Source organism: Augochlora pura, chromosome 1 (assembly GCF_028453695.1).
Source record: "Augochlora pura isolate Apur16 chromosome 1, APUR_v2.2.1, whole genome shotgun sequence".
NCBI lineage: Eukaryota > Metazoa > Arthropoda > Insecta > Hymenoptera > Halictidae > Augochlora > Augochlora pura.
Genome location: NC_135772.1, coordinates 5,466,587 through 5,489,604, shown reverse-complemented (window position 1 = coordinate 5,489,604; position 23,018 = coordinate 5,466,587). Strand labels below are relative to the sequence as shown.

Genomic DNA, 23,018 nt, shown 5'->3' with positions numbered 1-23,018 from the left:
CTCATCTGCCGTCGAAACAGATGTTGGCCGCAAAGTCTAGCACGAAGCTCGAAAACGCGTCGAAAGTATCGAACGTAATAGCGAAAGGATCGGCGAAAACGGTTTCATCCACGAATCGGACAGCGAAAACATCGTCCGAGAATGTTCGTAAAAGAACCGTCGAAAATCCAGCTACGAAAATGCCATCGGATCATCGTTTTGGAAGATCAACGATCGAAAACCATCGAAAGCCGGGAAAGAAGGTGCCGCCGCCGCCGATCGAATCGCATCAAATAGACGTTCGCAAGAGTGGAAAAACGATCGAAAGCCGGACGAGATTGCTACCGAAATCTGGACTCGATCGCGAAGCTAACAAATTAGCAGCGTCCGATAAAATCGTCGAATCGAAATCTGATAAAAACTTGAACAGGGTGCGCAGACCGGAGGCAAAGGTTGGCAATACCAATGTCGGAACAATGGAGGAACGACCCGGGTCCGATAAATCGAAACGTTTGATTCGCGCGAGCTCCGCGACAATCGAGAAATTAGAAACTCGACCAAAGAGAAACGCGAAAACGAAAAGGTTCGGACAGAGTAAATCGACGAATTTGAACGCGAGCGAGTCTCTGGTCAGCGATCGATACGCTGCCGTCGACGACAGGTTCGACCTCGCCAACTCGATCGAGGCCAGCTTAAAAAATATTCGCGATTCGACTAGCACGTTCGATTACAAGCCTGGTGGTGGCGGCGTGGGAAGGCCGAGATCGTATAGCGGCGACGGGAACGAAGAGTTTCGAAAGTTCATGGAACGCAGAATATTGAAGAACGACCGCGCTAGGAAGACTTTGGATCGGTTGTCTGAAAAGTCGGAACCTCTGACTGCTAAATCGGCGAGATCCGACGTCTCTGCCTACTCTGGACGTTCGAGCAACTCGAAAACGGTGAAAGGGGAGGTAAAAGAGGTCGCGCGAACGAGGAAAAGTCAACCGAAAGCAGAGCGTGGCAAAGACAGATCGGAATATTTCGAGCGATACGGGATCTACAAGGACTCCGTGCCAAGCATCGATATCGACGATCGACAAACGGTAGATTGCAAGAAACTATTCGACAAACTGACCGCGTTGCGATCTTTGGGATCGACTAGCAGTTGCGGCAGATTGGTCGGAAACGATCATCTCGCTGCCGCAAACTCGTACGAATTTCGAAAGCGAACAAGCAATCTTAACAAACGCTGAGAACGCGCGTCGCTCCTGATTAATAAACGTTTGTAGTCGAGCAACATTTTCAGAGAACCTCGTACATTTGTCTCTTTGTAGTTTGGTTCGGTACAATCGATCGAAAATTGTCGATCGAAAGCTGCAATAAAGAATCGAACATGGAACCGGCGAATCGAATAAACGGTGATGGCGCGTTCCGTGCAATCGCGCCGATTTTATAGCAAGATGGCCAGAATAGGTAAGTCCAAGGCGACGAATAACGTCAGAGAGCGCGTTATCGCAGCGCGTTATCTGTGTCGAGCAAAGAAGCTCTCGAGACGGCTGCGCCGCTCGTTTCGAACGTTTCCTGGCAGTTTGGCTGCTCGTTCCTCGTTCCTCGTTCCTCGTGCCGCGGCCGCGCGCGGTCGAATGTTGTACTCGGTGACAGCTAATAATGCAATCGCTGGATTCGACGCAGCTGTAATGTTCGGACGCGTCGCCCGTCGGATTTCCCTGGTAATCGATATTCGAGCTAGATCGCGGTCGCGTCTCTCGACCTTATCGCTGGTTCTAGATTAGCGTTGATCGTTCGAATCGGCGTTCCTGCCAGTGCCAGTGCCAGTGCCAGTGCCAGTGCCAGTTGTCGGTGTACGTGTCGGTGTCGGTGTACGGTGCACGGTGCACGCGCAGCGGGACGTCCTCCGTAAAAATGACAATCACCGTGGTCCAGGCGAAACTCGCCTCGATGATCGGTATCGGGGTCGGTAGCTTCGTCGTCGGAATTGCACCGATCTGCTTCGTCTCGCGGGTCCGAGAACTTCAGCAGAGATTGCTGCTGTCTTGCACGCTCTGCTTCGGCGGTGGTGTTCTGTTGGCAACGTGCGTTCTCCACATGCTGCCGGAATCGCGCGAGTTGATGCCCGATTACGCTGAACTGGTGTTTGCTTGCGGATTTCTGTTGTTGTACCTCGCCGATGAAACCATCCACTATGTCTGGGGCAGCGAGATCGATCACGAACCTCGAGCGGTTGAAAATCGATGTCCTGGGAACAAGGTGTACGTATACTTGCAACGATTCTCTTTGCAAGCACGTTCTTATTCTTGCGCGTTTCTTTTCTCGATGGGCAACCCTGCTAGCTTTTAATATAAACAAGAAAGATTTCCGTATCGAAGCGTCGATCGTACCCTTCGTTCGTTCGTTCGTTCGTTTGTTCGTTTGTTCGATGGAAATATACGTCGGGTCGTGCAAGAACTTGATCGTTTCGCTCGAAACCACTCGATGGTACGACTCGAGTCTTTGGTAAACCTCTGATAATGGAAGGCGAATAAGGTAGAAGCCATCGCTTGTTTCCGCTAATCGCGTTGCCTTTTCCATCCGTTCCGCGCCATTCGGAACTAAATGAAAGTTATTTCGTTGCGTCGAGAAGATCGATTCATTCTTCTATTAATAAATACAGCACGTACTCGGGATCATCAAGCTTCTTCAATTATCTGAAGACGATTTATACCGGCTAGCAACTTCCACTCGACAATGATGACTGTGTTATCTCGCGCGAGTTGTTTAATAGAGAACACAATTCGCGATAATAACATCGCGCGCGAAACTATATTTATAGTATAATCTTTATGTTGCTATGATACGAGCGTGAATCATTTTTGCGAGAATTTCGGATTAATACGAGACCAAAGTCGGCGAATCGCTGCGGGCAAAGAAATGATCGAAGATCGATCCGATTTCATAACTCGGTAATCTTCAATGTCCACCATTCGCGTTGCAAACGCGAGTCGTTTCGTTGGACGGAGCACCCCCATTGTCTCGTTGTTAACTTGATATCGTCGTTGCGGCTAGTCGAACACTCGTTGCCAGCGGTTGTAATCTACCTATTAATTGAAAAATCGTCAAGCGCGTGTTTCGATTGCAGAGACCATTGCAGAAATCGCTCGCACCAAGCCAACTACTCCGCGAGCACGCAATCCGTCAGAGACCTTTACTCGCCGGAGATTAATCCAAAGTCGGTTTATCAGACGAATTCTTACGGGAACGGAGCAGCGAGCAACAGCTGGAAGAACAGCACTTACGGGGCAGTTCAATACACGGCGGCGACTGCCCCTCCGATATGTTTTCACGAGGAGGAGACATTGTTGTGCCACGGCAATCACTCCGAACCCTGCCCGAATTCGAACACCAGTCTCGTCGGCCTTCTGTTGGCGCTCACCGTGCACTCGTTGCTCGAGGGACAAGCGATCGGTTTGCAGAAAACAACGTCCGAGGTGGGTGATTTCGTACTCTACGTAATTTCGTAGTACCATAATTACGTACTAGAAAATCGCGATGACTTGGTCAACATCTGTTCAGAAACATTTCTGCGTCTTCTTGCAATTGCAGGTGTTGCTGTTGGTCGGTGCAGTGGCTTCGCACAAATTTGTCGTCGGCTTTTCTTTGGGCTTGGAATTGGCTGGTGCCAGCAGTTCCGCCTTTAGACTCGTCCTAGCGATCTTTACCTTCTCCGCAGGGTCCGCGGTTGGCATCGGAACTGGAATGTTGATGCTCCGGGTACGTACACGGTATACATATCGAGTATCTTATCGGGGGAACGACATGAAATTTCTATCGAACGCAGCGCAATACGCTTTCTTTCCAGATGAAGCACGAGTGGCTAACGGTCTGTCTGCCGATTCTGCAAGGTTTGGCCGGAGGATCGTTGCTGTTTGTGACCGTTAGCGAAATTCTTCCCAGAGAAAGAGCAAGATGGCACAAGAGTTCACGGCGTTCTGCTGGAATTGTACAATTCTTCTCCGTAGTTCTCGGCTTTGTCATTATATATGTGATAAACAACTACGTAGGCCGGTGATATTTAAGACGCCAGCGATGGATTCGCCTTTCTTAAGCATGCCGAATAAAAGGAAACGTAACGCAACAACACCGACGCTATTGAATTAATCGATTTCAGATTTTTCATTTCACAATTATCAACGTTTCTCGACTCTCGGGTTCGATAGAATTTCCACGAGATCGCGCAGCAATTATCATCGATGTATCTCGACGAGTTAACTCGAATAAAATAACAATGGCATTCGCGCGAAATAAATCCCAATAAACTGAAACGATATCGTACAGAAATGAAGGGAAATTGCGGCGAATGTCTGAAATAAATTTCCTCGGGGAGCTATTCTTGTTTATGTATAAATATAAGCTTGTGTACGCGTAAAGCTATTGGGAGAGTCGTGTCGGAATAAGAGAAGGGTTGAATGGAGGAAAATACGTTCTCTAAAGATTGCATGGAAATAGAATACTCTACCGCGAAATCGATAATTTTTCAATTTGCCAGTGAAAAAGGATCGAGGAACGTCACCAACGATAGGTGAAGTTTATGTTAATCGAGATTGTTTGCTTCTCGGAGACTCGCTTCGCGATGCGGAACTATTGAATTAGCGTTCTCTTAAGCAACTTTCGGCAGTAAAATAGTTTACGATGTTCGGTCTACGAGTGGCTTCGCACGTTAAACGATGCGGTATCGTACCGCGTCGACTTCTAACGAGACGAAGACTTTTAGGTTCGCGCACCGGCAAACTTTGAGAAACCTTGACTCTCGATGAGGAAACTCGGCCTTGCATCCCCCCGTCGCGTCGTCGCGTTGTCGCGTCGTCGCGTCGGTTCGACTTGTCTGCCGAAGCACGAGTTCACCGTGTGTCCAGGCATCTCGACGGTTCTGTTCCTCGTTGAAAAAAATTATAACGAATACTTGGAAAAGTGGCGACCCCTCCGATTTAACGGGAACCTCAAAATTTCTAATACGCTTTTGAACGAACGTCGTTAGAGCATCGAATCTCCGTAAACGTTTTGCGAAAGCGATGATTAATTTGCCAAGGTTCAACGATTCATTTTATTCGAGGAAAGTTCGATGAAAAATGAGTTGCGACAGGCGAAGATCTATCATCCCTTCGACAGCGGTTCTGTTAAACGATTTCATAGTAGACGTACTTTTTCAATTCATGAAATTCTTCGCTACCATGCGCATAAGAGAATGTGTTCTATTCAAATCGTTTGTACGTACAGATTTGGAAACATAGAACTCGGCATTTTACGAAAGCGTACCGAGAGAGAGAGAGAGAGGGGGGGGGGGGGGGGAGAAAGAGGGAGGGAGAAAGAAAATGCTAGAGAAAGAAGTTGCGTTCAATTTTGGAGAACAATGTAATATTTACGGCTACGAGTTTCAAACGTATACCGTTTCTTACCGGAAGTTTTTAGTACGGATGGGATATTTTTATCTTGTCGAAAATATTTCGATCCAAGTTTTTATTACGTCTTCCGATACCATTATCGACAAACGATATTTCAGTAGAATAGGTGCGCGATCGAACTCGCCATGTGGCCATTATTAAAGAACGCGACGAACGAAACAAACTGCAACACTTTGACCTACAACGATAAACTATTTCCATGATTACATACTTTGTCAGAGAATTATTTCTTCGCGAGTGAACGATTCGCTTTGAAATAAACTGGCGACGACGATTCACCGTAACGATATTTTGAACAATTTGATCGTTCATGGGAAGAGATCGTTTTTGCCTAGATTTTTACGCGGTTGCTATTACGGTCGTTCCGAATAAAGCTTAATTATTCGTTAGCGTTCGCGGCGCCGTGTTTTTCGTCTACGGCGTGGCGTGCAATTTACTAAATGGAGGCGGGAGCTCTGTCTTTTCGCGAGCTCTGTTTCGCGGAAAAAAAAACACTTCTACTCCGCGATCCGACGGTAATTGCAACGGATTATAAAGTCAGTTTTAATGTATTTTTTTCTTCTTCAGTACCGGCTGGCTACTGCTGTTATTCCCACGAAAATTGTTCACGGCACGATTGTTTAGACGCAACCGAGCCAAGAATTCAATCCATTAAAGGCAAACTTCAAATCCAGCGCGGCACGACGGCTTTGGACGCGTTCAAGATCCTTTTGTTTCATCGTACGCCTCGTCCGGAATCGCGCTCACGGTGTTCGAGAGCTCGAATTTATCTCGTTTCGTTTAAAGGCGAGACGATAATTTTAAATCGGACCAATTGTTCTTCGTAGAAGAGGCAGAATTGTTCGGACACGTTTCAACCTCGTTCAAGATTCGATGAAAATGATAATTCTTTGGCGTCGTTTCGACTTTAACACGGAGAAACGAACGATTGCGAAGCGTTGAAAGAGGCGACGAGCAACGATATTCGATCAAGGATTCGGAATAGGGACGCGAAACTGAATTCCGGTAATTCGGTAGCAATAATGGCATCGAAATTTCATATCCGTCTAATTGCTGGTCGTTCGATGCTCGAGTCGAGCGATTCCCGAGATTCTGTCGGGGGTACGGTATGTATTCCTATCCAGACGCTAACCCTGGCGTCGACGATCATCGATTTTTTTCCCCCGGCAATATCGCCCAGCCGAAAACTGGTAGACTAGCGTCGCGACTTACTAGCGGCGACAGATAAGCACGCCCTCTCGATACGCGATCGTATCGGATCGGAACAAGTTCGGTGCTGTCTTACATTGTTACCGCATGGTATTCAAAGTGCCCTATTACCTAGCGAAAAACCGTGTCTCGTTCCCTTATTAGGAACTTTAAAGTCGATAGGACATTCGCGCGCGTTCCCGCATGACCCAGATAAAGGATCCTATGGAATTTCTGAGAAATTCTTCAAATATTTTCGCCGCTTCTTCGCTATTTTCAATGTAGACATCATCGCGATCATCGCGCGACAACCAATAGGAACTTTACGATTTAATAAAACGAGCGACAGCGTCGACGTCACGTACAGAATTTAAGCGGATCAGTTTCATTAGACTCGAACGATTCGAGTTGAAACGGTATCAGTTTAGGTTAATTACTATATATTCAGTATCCATTGTAAAGAACGTTGAAACGACGAGGTTGCTCGCGCTACTACATACTACCAACGGATAGGAGGAAAGTTGTTCGCAGGGATTTCGAGTCACAGGGATCATCCCGGTTCTGTGATCTCCTGCGACGTAATATGTACGTGTAACCGTTGAGCTTGATTCCAGTATATTGTTCGAAGTATGTAGTGGTTCCGCGCACAATGGTACTCTAGATGATTACGTAAAGGCTACGGAATAATAGAGTGAAGTTTAATGAAATTTCTCTTTACCCGATACATTACTTAAGGAAACTGGTACAATGAATTCGTCGGCTGAATTTTTCGAGAACAATGCGACAGAAATTGACGGAGCAAGAAGCGTAACCGGGTATTGTTCTTCCGTCGATTGTTCACAATGTCTATACATATTCCGAGGCATCGACTCTACATAGTTTTAGACCTTCAAAAATACATTGTACCGACGACGGAAGATGGAACAACGGTGGAGCAACACGATTCTAACATAGAATCTATCTGCATAGCTTTAAAGGGGATAAACGTTGAATGAAATTTGAATAATTTTACATGCCGAAAGAAGAGCAACAGCGTACAACTGTTAAAAACACTTTTTAAACGCAGCATTATTTTACAAGCAACGAGTCGGTGTAACGTTACATGGCACGGCCCGTGATATTGTCAACGATCGGTTATACCGTGCACGACCGTAAATTCAATTCCCGAACAAATCGATGCAAGTATAAGTTGAATTTGATAGAACCTCCATCTCTGATGGCTGACGACCGAATCAAATTTTGTCCAACTCTGACACGGGATAATAATTAACCGTCGCGGTAAGTTTAAATTAGCACGAGTTTCGTCGTTGATTAACTCGCTACTCGTGTCGTCTGGTCGGGTACCCGGGTGTGGTCCATGTTACAGCAACCATTTACCATCGCCTTCATTAGCGTCAAGTTGTTGGTGTCTCCTTAGCAAGATTAGTATTCGATTCGATCAACGTAGGAACATGGCTGAGCGCGAAACAAGATTTTGCGACAACGAGCGCGCGCGACGCGTCCCTGCGGTCCGTTCAAGCTGCGACGCGTCGCGTAAACTGCAAACGAATCGAATCACCCCTCTCGGTATCGATACGCGCGACCAACGCAACGAACCATCGAATTTCACTTGTAAATTATCCACCGTGCTACACCGGAGATTGGAAAAGTGATTTATTTTTGCTCGCGTGATAGCAGTTTTCACGTTTTATAGTCGGCTGCCCTGATGTTTATTAATCGTTCGATTTTGTTGTGTCCTATTTTAAATATCACCGGCCGACCTACCTGCCCCGCTCGCGATTCGAAACGCGGTCGTTTCATTCGGAAAGCCCACTCGAAACGCGCCTTGAAAAATAACGTAACGTTCCGCGTTACGCTTATTCGAAAAAATCTCGCTTCGGTTCGTTGCTGCCGTTTTAAAGAGTGACGGAGCGCGCTCCAAGTTGTTTCGATTTCCCTCGATAGGCTTTCGCGATGAGAAACGGGGGAGGTTATTTCATCGCTCGCAGCGAAGCGGCTGGCAAAAAATTTTTTCATTAGACCCATTTGGGTCGCGCGGCCGTCGCGCCCCGGTCTTTCGTTATTCGCAATATCGGGAAATATTTATGGGCGTTCATCGGCGAACGAAAGCGATAAACGCCCCACGAATTTTCTCACGTCTCGAGAGATGTACGCGCGTCCCCTCTGTACGTATATCTCTATATTTCTATCTCGCCGTTTCTATCCATCCATCTATCCATCTTACTTTGTCCCCATCGGTTTTCATTCCCGTCTTTCAGCCCAGTTCTATTCCGGTCTCTTGTTCCATTCTCGCGTCCTTAATATTTTATTCGATTTAGCAGTAAACAGAAATAGCGTCTCCGCTGCACGAATAAATCGGGAGCAGCTCGTTAGCGCGAGTACAAAAATCTAAGGAAATTGGGAGAATTGAAAAGCGCGTCGTTGCACGTTTCGCTCGACTCGTTCGAACAGTCGCAAGCGAAAATACGTTTTCACTCGTTTCATCATTTTGCTTTTTACAATTGGCTCGGCTTGGATTATTTTTATTTCGCGGAAAAATATAGGATATAATCCTTTTCGCAACACGCTCGTACTAGATTATTGATTCAGGGTTGTTTAAGAAGACCCAGTTTCTGGGGCGATTCGGTCGACGGACTTGACACGCTCGTCGAACAGGAAATTGGTCGGCTCGGGTCGAAATAATGTTCCTTTCGAGTGTCCCGGTTGCGTCGCGAAATCCAATCGGTCCAAGTAGAACGTTTCGCTCTCGGAATGGCACGATTCCAAACATTCGAACGTTCACCCTGGATTTTCGGTAACAATATCTACAAGCGAAAAGAATAATCTCAACGTCCGTTTCCGTGTCCTTTTAAGCTCGCCTTTTAAACCGGGGAAAATCGGTTGAACTCGGTTCTCACGATTTCTGGCTTTTCCGCGCGGGTCACGACGCGCGGATAGGATCAAACGTTCGTTGTTTATCGGAAGACCGCTCGAACGATGATCAAACATCCCGGAATTCTGCTTCGGATATATAAGCGACTGGTTAGCTACCGTGAAGCGCGGGCATCGCCCACACTTACTTGCGCGAGATTGAAAATGAAGAGGCGACGAGATTTATCGAGAACGACTGGCATTTTAATGGAGCGAGCCTATGCCTTTAAACGACATTATCCCGATGTCCTTCCTCACCCTTCGGGATTCCAACGGTGCCTGCCGTTCGATCGGCGCTCTCCCCGGTTAGCTAAACTCCAATATCGCGACATGGAACAGCCACCGAAGGGGCGAAGGGACGATGAAGAGGGGGGGAAGGGCGAACTGGAATAGCGCAAAGGATGGGAGGATTGAAAACGTTGGCAAAGGAGGGAGAGAGCATCGCGGAGCTTCAAAGGAAGGCATTTGGTAATCGTACTTGTGGAATCTTCGATATAAGACCGGGTTATGACACGGCAATTCGTCTCGGAGATCGTCGACCGTTTATTTATCACCGCTCGTTCACGGCTCGACCACTTGTGAACACGCATACGCACACGGTTAGGCGTTTCGTTCGAGTAAAACGCGTTATCAAGCTCGATCGAAAGACATTGCCGGTGTTGCGTTGCCGCAACGCTAAAGTTTCCCAAACATGCGATAATGGTATCTAAAACCATTGAAATTTCGTTCGAAACAGTTTTTCGACGATATTCGACTGGGTCGATTGAAACGGGTCGCCTTGTACATATATCGTTTCGAAAGGTATGACCAGCGAATTTCGATCGTTTTCCAGACAATAAAACGGTAACGCGACACGCGATATCGATTTTTCTCATAATTTTAGATAAGGGATAATATTGTGAGGATAAAGAATGGCCTCGATATATCGTCGTCGGTGCTGAATTATCGAACGTTGGACACAGATATATACCGTATTGTCGGGTTATTCTCAAGACGGATCACCAAGTATTCACCCTGCCGCAAGCTACGGTTCGAAGAACCTGAAACTTTCGAATTCTCAATGTGCCTTTATAATCCATTCGAGGATTATATTAAATAAATGTTTTAATTATAATACAATAAATAATCCAAGAAAACAGGATTCCGGGGAAGCGATCCAATTCGCAAGAAGCTTCATCTATCAGCCCGTGACAGGCCCACGAGAAAAAGATGAGTCCGCGAACTACGAGTTAAGGACCACGTTATCATTTTACCTTCGCTCTCCCATCGATTTCATTTCAAAACCTGTTCGGAAAGTAACCCGACAGTGGTGGTACATTGGAGGACCGGAGAGAATCTCCTCGTCGTTCTTTGTTCCCAGAGTGCACTCGGAAAACGTAAAAATCAACCAGCAGTCGTCTTTCAAATCAAATTCCACGTACACTTTTAATATCGTTTTCTTTACCGAAGTGACTTTAACCGTGAACTCTCGTGTCACGATTAGTATGTTTCGCGATGCATACCCATCCGCGTTTCGTTCGGTCTCCACAGCCCCGACAGCGAATTTTTCATTCCACATCTGGTCGAATCCCTCGGTGGAATGGTCGAGTATGAGAGTGTCGCGGAAGGTAGCATGTAGTACGGGAACCAATTGAATCTGTTATTCTAGAAAGTCCTCCGGGTGACCACTTCAATTACCACCACTTTGTACGTACCAGTCTCCGCGACCAACTTGCGACCCCCTTCCCACGAACCTCTCCCATCGTTTGTTTCAACTGCACTTTGCACGGTTTACGCGTTTCAAATTACGTTAACCGTTTAAACTCTTGAGCATTGGTTGGCGCAACCTTTGGACGAATCGTTAACAGACCCGGCCGCGTTTCGAGCGATAAATTATTTTTCTTATCGAGATGAATCTGTCCGAGAACGCGCCGGTAGGTTTACGCGGGTCCAGTATGTATTTCTAAGCAGAACCGGTCGATCGCTAACAGACGCGTCAGCTGATTCCTATTCGATAACAACGCGCGTAGTCGCCGAATCTTCAAACTCGCTTCCCTCGAAAAGCGACAAGGCTCGAGCAAAACAACTTTACAATACATTCATCGACTTACTTTTTCATGTCGCGGATCGCGACTCCTCCGCGTTTCTACCAGGTGATGATAATCGATCGACGATATTAGATATAAAATTGCCAGAAATCGTCGGCCGTACGTTACTTCGAGGATACGTCGTCGCTTCCCCCTTACCTCACTCGATTATCGAATTCTATCAATTGAATAAAAATAACCCCGCACTCGTCCCCTTGTTTTTATTGACTTTTATTTATAATAACCGCATGCCATCGAAAAACTTAACCAATAAAAATAATCTCACCCTCGGGCACTTTAACTAATATAATAAAAATAATCTCGCACTCGCACGGTATTAACCATTTACCGGCGCGATGGGACATCGTGTCGAGGCTTCTATCTAAACGAAGCCAGATGTTGGGGTGCAATTTGTCGCGCGACTAATCCAAACGGCACCCACAAAATCAGGGTTTAAAGGATCAAAGGTTCGAGACTCCATTCCGCGCCAGGAATTTCACTCGTGGCTATTTCTTATCGTCCGCGGCCGTCGGCGGCCAGACTAGTTCGTTTACCGTTTCTTCCACATTCGCTCTAGGTTCCCTCCAGCGGATAAAATTTCAAAGATTCTTCTTCTTCTTGTTGTTGTTGCCCTCAACACCCTGTAGTCGAGAATCCATTGCTGCGGCGAACCTTTCGTTCGAACACTTGGATAAAGTTTCAATAGGACCGTGCTCGCTGGAAAAGCACCGTCTCCTAAAAACGTGCCAGGGGGTAAACCGGGCTCAAGTTCGCGTTCCTCCAATGACTTTTTTAAACCGATTCGCAACTGCGTCGTACAGCGTTTTGGAATAACTTTAGCAATCGCTCGCTGTACCATCGCATTCCAAGTGTTCTCAGTTTGGAGAATTCATCGCGGCATCGAGCCATTGGCTTTAAAATTCTTCAACGACGCGTTTTGCTTCTCCTTTCCAGGTGCTTTTACTATCATCGCTGATGTATGCGCGCGTGCCATATACCCAATCGTTCGAGGCACGAATTAATGGCCCCATTTTGCATAAATCATTCGGCATAAAGGAAAAATAGCTCATCTTTTATACGTTTGCGCGCATAGAAACTTGGTTAATAGTTTTATCGATTATTAGAAAGTTTTCCAAATACCGGATCTATCTAGGCTCGGAGATGTAATGTCGATTCAGGTTTTCATACCGTCTTTTTCTTCATCATTCGCCTTATTTGCTAGAAAAATGTCTACCGTCTAGTTGCCGCGGTTCCATTCTTCCGGCCGACAATGTTTCCGGACGACTTTCCGCCATTGGGAAGATTGGGAAGACTGGGAAGACTGGGAAGACTGGGAAGAACGAGGCATCGTTGCCGAGCAGTCTCGGATTAATTTCGTCCGAATTGTTCTCTTCGCGACCCGCTGCAATGGCCGCGAGGCCTATTTCCCAAATGGGTTTTCACGGATCAAGGTAAATCGCTTTTTGGATTTCGCTGAATCTTCTCGAGGGTTTCGTTCGAATAGTGGAACGAAGGGGAACGCGATATGACTTTGAAAGCGGCGTATTCGCCGCGTCCATTTTTAGCGTTAATACCGCCACCGGAGGTCAGTCGGAACGCATGAATGAAAGAGCACTTTTATACATATACGACAGTCTTGAATGGAAGTACGAACGTTTTGTAAGCTACCTTTTCTTTTCTAGTTCGCGCTTCGTTTTCCCTCCCTTTTTTGCTTCCCTTTAGGTGGGGAGCTGTCGCGATGAAATCGGGATTGCGTGCGGCCAATCTCTCTTTTTCTCGGACGGGCACATGCAGAAAATCCTCTCCGCGCAACTTTTCTCTCGCGAACGAACGCGCTATCGTTACCGTGGATTACTGTAGCGCGAGTATTTCGTGTCGGGGACCCGGTGCAAACCTCGCGAACGAACGCTGGATTTGTATTCAAAGGCGATATTGTGTGTTCGACCGAACGCGAAACTCGGTTGTTTGGTTGACCCGGGTTTTACGTTTGTATATTCATTCGCTTGTGACAAACGTTGTTGATCTTGGCGAACAGTCAATAATAGTTTCGCGTGTCAACCATTTATAGAACCGGGCGTCGTACTCCGCTCTGCTAGAACTATAGAGTACGGTTTATCAAAGAATATGAAATAAAACGTTCGATTCGATGGAGCGAACACAAATGATTTCTCTGCTACGCGGCAAATATTAACGTCAGTTTGCATTTTGCACTCTGTGCGCAGCATCCTGCGCGTTCTATACGACTCGTGTCCTATTATTTTCGTCGACGAAGAGAGAAGGAGGTTTGTTGCTACGTTGCCGACGATAACGGTGTCTCCTCGAAAAAGTTGGTATCCGTCTCCGGAGAGAGAGAGAGAGAGAGAGAGAAAGAGGGAGAGAGAGAGAGCACACCATGGAGACGACAAAGTCGTTTCGCTTTAATTTAGCGCAACCGGTGCGTCGCGTTACAAGTGTCTCGGAGGATCTCCGAGCCAGTCGAATCGTAGCCAGCAAAGTGTCTGTTTTGGTCAGTTTGGACGATACGGCTCATTTTAGCCGTCAGTTTTTTCGATAGATCGTCGTGGCAGCACGGTGCGAGAGCGAGGTTAATCGCGGCGCCCTTCTTGGAAACTCATTGAGCCGGATTTTATGCAACCGGCCGCCGCCGATGGGCGCTTCACGGTTTGCTGCGCGAAATAAGCCGATCGCGATCGAAATAACATCGGAGGAAAAGTGTAGATGGGAAGGATCGTCGCGCGCTTTCGTTTCGATCGCTCCCCGGGCGACTCGAGCACGGGCACGGGCACGGGCACGGCCGAAAGCTTCGGGGTGGTCTTCCGACGTCGTCCAACCAGCAGCATTTCGCTGGCCGACGGGCCGACGGGCCGACCGGCCGACCGGCCGACCGACCGACGCAACGGCTAGGAATAGCTATCGGCATCGCGGCATATTATTATCTTTGCCATTAAAACATCCCCTTTAGGTAGCATTTCACCTTGCAACAGGGACAAAGTTCCGTCGGTGTGCGCGAGCGTGTGTCGGAGGGTGTACCCACGGCAGAGAGCCGATCTTACACGCCGTTGATCGACAAAGCGAACCGGCATCGTGTACGTATTAATATCTAGGTCCCGTGGCTGGCATCCTCTCCCCACCCCCTCGACCACAAGCCCCTCGCCGCCCCTCTGTCCTCCGACGTTCTTTTTTTCTGGCGCGGGGGTACGCTTCTGACGTTCAAGAATCTTCGACGTTGCGAAACACCGTTTCTCCAGGGGTTTCTTTCTATACGTCGGGGGTGGCGAGTGGCCGTGACCTCGAAATTTCATTTGCATCGGTGGAATGTTGTCTTGCCGTCGAGGCAGGATCTTTGAAACCGCTCGAGGTTCCGATCGTTGCGATCACTACGCTCCCATCTATCGTAGAATCGATGAGACGAACGCGTGTCTCGTTTTAGGTTTCGATCGAGCAAACTACCGTCACCGAATGCATCTGCTACAACGGTGAATGCGTATTAGCGTTAGCATACGATTGGCCCCCGGTATCCGGTTAAACGCGCTTCGTTTAGGGTTCGTACGATTGATACATTATGACCGGCGTTCGCAACTCCCGCCGTGCCATTTGCCTGCCAAATTCAGGCCTTGTCCGAATCAAGAGAATCGATCTGACATCGAGAGCGCACCAGCCGCGTTTCCTCCTTAGGCTAGACTTCCGCGAGAGAATACATTTTCGCGATCATTTTCGTTAAAGCGACAACGGACGCAACGCTCGATATAACATCGCATCCTTTGGAATCCGAAGATTAGGCGACTCGCGGGCGTAGGAGCCTGTCGACGATGAGCAATCTGGCATTCGGGGCTATCGATCCGAAATCTACGCGCGGCGCGCGGTGCAGCGCCGGTTGTTGTTCCTCCTCCGATTTGCTGAACAATACGGTCGCAAACCCTTATGCCGTCGAGGAGACAGGCGCAAACTCGACGCAGTTGAGTCGAGCCTAGATCGTCGCGTTCAATTATTTGTCGAGCGTGCTTTGTACCAGGGAAATACATAATTCCATGTGTCTTCCATGTTTCTTCACCGGTAATTCGATGCAACCGTTTCGTCGAAAGCCGAAGAATACAGCGAACGTTTGGGTTCAAGAGCAAAGCAATCCAATACCATTCCCGTCCGCAACATAAACATCTCTCGAAATGTTACTTTCGAACGAACGCACCTAAAAACTTAATACACTTGACACAATTATCGATCGTGCAACACCTTTGTTGTTGTTTTCTATGCGTAGGGTAACGAATCGCGGCAACTATAAAAATTGTGTCGTCGTATCTTTTTCCATCGTAAAGTTAATCGCTTTCTTATTACAGGTGACGCGCGGTAGAAGCGTTCGTCCTTGGAACGTCGGTGGCCTGTAAAATTACGAAGCCCCTTTCACCGAACGATATCGATTAGAAAAAGTATCGTTCATTGCGCAAAGTTCGCAAGTGCGACGAATCTACGCGAACGACGCTCTCCTCGTTAAATTCATCGCGCGAATGATTTAAATGGTCGGGAATGTTTCGAGTCAACGGAGATGTTGGCTCGAACGAATCGTTTACGGAGACGTTTAGCAACTTTTCGAACTCGTTCGTTGACATTTTTGCGACTTTGCTTCCGCGTTCCATTATAGGAGATTTTTGTGCGGTCTCGAAAAGTGATTGGAAACACACAGTGGAGTCGTTGACAATTGAGATCGGGTTATTAGCGTCTGTCCGACCGTTCAACAGAAAACGTACCTTCTTGTTGCTTCTCCGATGATCCAAGTTGATTCTTCCACAGTCAGCATCTTACCGCGTTGTCTGAGATGGCTGTTGAATTGGAGAACAAGAGAATGTCGGTGGCGCTTGCAAGGTCGACGCTTTTCCCCTCTTTGCCAGTAAGAGTAAAGTGGTACTCCACCAGTAAGAGGGTCAGATACGCGACACACCGCGCGACAGTCTCTCTCTCTCTCTCTCTCTCCCTCTGCCTCTATTTGTTCTTAAGGTTGCGTAATGGACAGCGCGTACAAGGTGGTGGTGGTGGTGGTGGCATCTCCTCGTTGTTCCAACCGTTCCGTTTTCGCGGAAATATAAAAGCGACTATCGTCCGCGTCGAAGGACGCGAATGGTCTCTCGAGGAGAAGAGGGTCTGCAGGGTAGGTGGCTTGCCGGACAGCGGAGATCCTTCGCTTTTATCGTTTATTACAGCATATTGGCAATGGACGTTCGCCGAGTTCCGAAACAATAAATCACCGTAATCCTACGGAGGCTAGGTGTGAACGCGACTTTATCGTCGACTGGCTGCTGGCTCGGTAGCCGGCGCGCGTTGCGCACGCATATCCGATTTTCGCGGGGTTCCAGACTCGAGCCGCGTCCTGTTCCGCGCGTCGTCCCCTCAGTAGGCCACTGTCATTCCGTCGAGCTGCACCCAGCCCGCTATTCTGCCGGCCGAGCGAGGCCAGCACAGCGCGCGAATCAAACACGGACCAATCGAAACTTTGCCGCGCGCATCTCGAGTGTACCCTGTTTCCAGGCCGCCTCCGATTTCTCGATCGTCCTCTCGTTCCTCCCTCGGCCTCTGTTCCCTCGGCGCCGCAACAACAGCAGTCGTCGGATCGGTTTCGGCGCGCAGTCCATGTGCACTTGGTAACGATACCCTCGAGTCGCTTCCACCGCTGCGATGTTGCAACCTGCCGTAATCGTCCCCTTCCTCTCCATCCCCTGTCGGGAAGCATCGTTTCGATATCGTACCGCGTCGATGGTCGCGTTTTCGAAGATTAGTTTTTCGAGAATGATATCGCGGAAGAAATAACGCGAGACCGAGGACGTCGCGGTTGTTCCCCGACAGCGAACGCTTTCACTCGATCCACCCCTGGTTCTGGACGCGAGCGACCGTGTTCTGCGAACGGTCGTTGCGTTCACGGCTATATCGCGCGGTGACGTTGATTATCTCTTGTACAGCTTCGCTATTGTTCCCGGCGTGCTTGGATTTCATCGGGACGGTAACCCTTATCGCCGACCGCCGAATAGATGTTGGTGACATCCAGCTCTCGGTCGCGGCCAACTTTATCCGCAGTGTTCCGCGTCCTCTTCTCTTCTCGTCTCTTCTCTTCTCCCCAGTGAAAGGGAGAATCTTCGGCTCCCATCTGGGATTGCTAATCGACTCTCGCAAAGTCGAACATGGACGTTGCCGAGACAATATGGACTACTTGAGAAACGTAAAGGGGACCGTTAAATGGAACAAAGAAAATAACCACTCCGCGATCGCGTTTTAAACGGAGATTAGTTGGCTCTACCGAAGAATAGTCTCACCGATTCGACTCCTCTCGCGTTTTACTTCCACCGGTGGAGATCCACTGTACGAGTTTGTTACGATGAAATCTCTTTCTTCTTTCGATTTTTAAGCCGAGCTTACACCAGTTTATCCGTTGAACGCAACTTCAGGCTACCGTCTCTAGGCTATCCTCATCTTCGAACTGGCCTTTCATTGCCAACTTGCAGGAACCTTTCATGATTTTCTTAACCCCTTCGCGGTGCGATAACGCGTCGAACTCTTTGGCAAGTTATTGCGCGCCGATCCTGAACTATGCGTAACTTTTCTTTTAGAGGTACGGTTATTCGAGAGAACGGCCAAGTCGCGACGCGATGGCAAGACTCGCAGCACTCGCGGCATGGAAATCCTCCGAAATCGTGCTACTCGCGGCGTCGGCTACTCGGTTACGCGAGGCTCTCGACGGTTTGGCCGGCGAACGAGGAGCGGAAAAATCACTTGGTCGATCTAATTGTGCTTTTCAGGACGGTGAAAGTGTTTTTGACCGTAGACGTCGGAGCGAGGCCACGCAATAATCTTCGATCTTTCTGCCACTAACGTTTCTCGTTCTCTCGCTTCCATTTTTACCAGATACAACAGCTTCGCCGGATGGGATTGCGACGACCGGTGAACGCCGGACTCCGCGCGACCTTCCCTCGAAAGAACCAACTTTTGCAGATGCGCGCGTCATCCGATCGCGAGTCGATCGAATCGTCCCCCCCGTCAAACGGCACCGTCGACGTTTCCCTGCAATAACCGAAACATTTGTTTGTTGATCAGAACGAAAAGGCAACGGCGGCACGGGCGTCGGCCGCAGAGAATTTCGATGATAAGAACCGCCGCATCGTCCGTCGCAGCAAACCAACCCCGGTTGATTAATTGGATTAGATATAAATACCGCAGGATGTCCGCCGACTGATCTGCATCATTTTCTGCGCTGCTTGTCAAAGGTGCCGCTCCGCCACCTTTTTTTGCACGTACAGGTCTCTCCTCCGTGGTAAACACGTAAAAATTTACGCGAACCCCCACCACCCGAACACCTCCGCCTCTTCGCGACAGATGCGCACAACATTTGGGAATAATTGGTGCGAGCTCGAACGTGCGAGATCAGGGATCGATCGTAGTTGGAAAGTTTCGTGATGCAGTGATCCGAGGTGATCGTTACACTTTCGGCCGACTTTCGACCCGCGCCACTCAGAAATGGACAAGGACAGGCATGCGCAAGGTAAGTTCGATGCCCATCGATTACTATAATATTCGGACCATTACCGAAACCCGACAGCTCCATTCAAATTGCAGTTCGACTAGTTTACCGGGGAAACGGGTGCGCAACTTTTTCCAAACGTTCCAACCGTTTTCAATCGTTTTTCGGTAGATGGTGTACGCCTACCGAAGCGCTACGGACATCGTAACTAAAGAATTGGAATCCTCTGAAAACGAGTCAAGAATTCTAATCTAATTTAAAGTCGCCGAGGACTCGTCGAGAACGGGAACGTTTTCGTCCGATTTTGCTGGTGCTTCGAACAGAAAAAATAAACAGTCAAATAGTTGGTCCAACGGTAGACGTTGGAAGGGGCGAAAGTTCCTGTTCGCTTTTATTGAGAAATGTTAGCCGAGTCGAAACCGTCGAAATCGGGTACGGTTCGCGCGTGAGAAACGACACCGGGCGCAAGGAATTCCTCGAGCATAAAGAGCACTGGTTTCGCAGAGCAGAGACACGATGCAACCTCGCAATATTTCGCTTCGTGTTAAATAACAATTCACTCCGTTTCTTCGCGCCGTCTTTTTTATTTCACGGGAAACATCTTTTCTCAAGATGGCGTATCTATCTCGGTCGTCTACTCCGCTCTCTTCCACGAACATCGGGGAAACCTCTTTCGCTCAAAAGCACTAATTCGGTCTAAACGGGAGAGCTCCGGGCTAACCGTTGACCCCGAAACCTCGAGACGTAAGATTTTCTGCGGATAATTGCTGTTTTATCGCCGCGAGAACCTCGTTGGGTCGTTCGTCCACCGTTTCTCGTTACCGTAGTACACTTTTTGGCTGCAAACAATCGATGCCGTGCAAGCGTTGCAGATCAATTCGGCGGTCACCATAAATTAATCCGGGTAGGAGGAACAACGCGCGCGAGGGGATCGGATAAAGAAGGAAAGAGAAACGAGACGGAAACTACTACTACTACTACTAGTCGAGAGGGGTAGGAGCCCGTTACCTAATAAGAACGGCAACCGAATTGGCTAACGGGAAGATTTCTGAACCCATTTAGTCTCCAAGTTGCAGCCCGACATTAATTTCGGCGCAATAACAAGTTTGTTCCATCGAGCCAAGATTTAATGGCCGAGGTCCGATTCATTAGACTAAGAGTTTAACTCGTTGCAATCTGCACACCGAATGCCGTGCAGCGTTAGAAAATCAATTACCCGATTCAATCGAGCTTGTTCGAATATTCAATTTATGATATATCCCCGGTATAGAGAACCTTGGTTACACGCGCATCGTTTCGTCATCGCATCTTATTCCTTTCACATTTCTGGCTTTCGCTGCGGTTGAAATTTTTTCATTTCTATATTCGCCACGTGTTCCCTCGGCGATATAATCCTCGTAAATTATTACTTCCACCACCCTAAAAGAGTCCGGAAAGTGCAACGGAAAAGGCGGAAAGGGGCCTTTGCACACTTTAAAGGCGTTCTTTTTAGATTAGAGTAATATAGAGAGATAATTATTTCGATTAATCGAGTAGGACTGGTTTTCAATTCCGAAAAACTCTTTGGTCCTATTCGCTCGTTGTTTGATAATTTAGCACCTTCCACTCGGCTTGTCAAACCAGGAGACGACACCGATCCACTTGTTCGACCATAGCTCGCAGCGGCACCATTTACCGAGAGATTCTTCGTTTACTTATAATTTTATGAAACTAGCAACGAAGCGGACAACGATACGAGAAAACAAAGTAGGAGAACAGTCAGTAGTAGGACTCGTTCCAAGGAGACGACGATAACGGAGTCGAATGTCCGCTGAAAATGAAACAGACGCAAAGAAAACGGTGCTATTAACTGAAAAATCAATCACTGACACGGGTGGAAGAAAAAGGCAAGTTTCGGACGAGAAGACAAATTTAATGTTGCATCGGGAGTAGCAGAGCGAAATACGCTCGATTCTATCGCGATAAAGAAATTGCGTAATGGCTTCGTTAACTGACGGAGAAACTAACGAGGTGCGTACGGAAAAACCATGGCGTTTCATTATATTTTCCATCTCTCTAATCTACTTTGCAAAAATTCGTAGAATTTCGCGAATGCCGAGTTTGCGACAAACGCCACGGCGGCTATCGAGAAAGGCGAAAGCGGTGCACGGATTAAACGCGATAATAGCTTGAAACCTGCAAATTTTATTCGTACAGGTTTTATCGAATAAAAAGCAGAAAGCGTTGGCCGCTCGAGTCCGTACAGATAACGGATTCTTAATATAAGGCAGGCTGCCATATGGAACGGTTGAAATTGAGCCGTCGGATTAATTAAATGTCAAGGGAAGATAAATTGGCCGGATTTTCGTCCGCAGGCAATCGTATCAGCTGGCAATTATTCGCTTTCGTCGCAGTACGGAGCAGTACTTAATTTTCGGACAGGGACTGGTATAGATGTAGCTGTACAGATTTGAACGTACCAATTGCTCGGTGTCGAAGCGCGGGCTGTTTGGGAATCGTAGTCGCGTCGTTGAGAAAAACGTTTCGCTCGAAATGAAAAATCCTCGAGGAAATCGAACGGTGAAAACGAAGAGAATAGCGGACGTTTTACCCCCCCGAAAAAGGACCCTCGTTCAATCATCGATTACCACGTTTCGATACAATTGAAATCGTCGAGAGTCGCGTCTATTAGATTTGCAAAGACTCGCGAATGAGAGGAGCGAGCCTGGAAGGAACGCCTTATAAACGCAAATCCGAATGGCCAGCGCGAACGCCGCACCCCCGCGGTACCTGGGAATCTGTAAACGAAATTCGTTTCCGGAATCAGGATCGATTTGCGCTGACGGCCAGCCTCTATTTCATCGTCTATTCCGAACCCATGCAAACATAAAGCTGTGCGCAGACTCCCACGATTATAAGGTAAACGTTCAGATCCGCATCAAACGAAAGGAACATTCAACGCGTCTACCTTTCAATGGGAACGTTACTTTGATTAAGTTCTAAGAAATAATGTTCCAAACTCGTAAATACGAGACGCAGTTGGTCGCGCACGGGCTTTCATTGTACCGCCGATTCCAAGAAGAAACTTGCCCCGGTCGCAACGTCTCACCGTGACTAAAATAAATAATACAACTTGCCGTTCGATACTCTTGAAAAATAATTTGTATGTCGGACAGTTTAAAACAAGCGTGGAAAACGCGTCGAACAAAGCAGAGATACAGCAATTAAGTTTAATTGCTTCGGAAGCGAATTCAGGTTCCAACTTCGAGTTCACGACATCACAAGTATCCGGTCGACGCGATTTCATCGAGGAAAGTAATTTCGTAACAAAATAACATTTTATAATTACGTCGACATACGCGGCCGACTAATATTTCACAAACGGTCGCTGCAAATTATCGCCGATAAGAGATTACGGTCGAATTTATAATAGAGTGTTCCATAATAACGATCGCGCGAGGCCGAACGGAACGATTATTGCGCGTTTTAACTCGCGTTGCAGAAACGCTAAATTATTCGTTGTCGCAACTACGTGTCATCGAATTTAATACGATTCGCGGCAATGCCCCGCGGATTTCATCACGCGTTCTCTCAATCGTCGCAATCTTCTTGCATTGTTGCATTTTCAAGGCGATATTGGAAAGCTGGAGCAACATTAAAGTTGTTTAATCGATCAAGATAATCGACCAAGATACACCCGCCAGCCAGCCAGGCTGCTGCCTGCCTGCCTATGATTTTATTCTCTTCGTCTTCGTTTTATTTAGAAAATGCGGACTAGGCCGCATTTTCAATTGGCGACGAATAGGGGTCGATGTCGATCGAATTTTACGAGACTCGTCAACAAACAGTAGGATGTGGACAAGCGTATCGTTGAGACACCCTGTATATCAATTTTCAACGAGTTTCTCTCGAATCCGCACGATTTATATCCCCGCTGCTCGGAGAAAGTTAACTCTGTAG

The 23,018-nt window shown here is 47.8% G+C and overlaps 2 protein-coding genes across 2 annotated transcripts in view; one reads left to right on the top strand and one right to left on the bottom strand.

Annotated features, from left to right (window-relative positions):
* LOC144470276 (uncharacterized) overlaps positions 1-23,018 on the bottom strand; it is a 297,327-nt gene that overhangs the window by 210,687 nt on the left and 63,622 nt on the right. The gene's annotated exons all lie outside the window — the stretch shown is intronic.
* Zip88e (Zinc/iron regulated transporter-related protein 88E) lies at positions 1,820-4,277 on the top strand. The gene is made up of 4 exons (XM_078176952.1): positions 1,820-2,231; positions 3,098-3,446; positions 3,562-3,729; positions 3,818-4,277. Exons 1-4 carry the CDS (start codon positions 1,885-1,887, stop codon positions 4,025-4,027), a joined length of 1,074 nt encoding a protein of 357 aa, XP_078033078.1. The 5' UTR covers positions 1,820-1,884; the 3' UTR covers positions 4,028-4,277.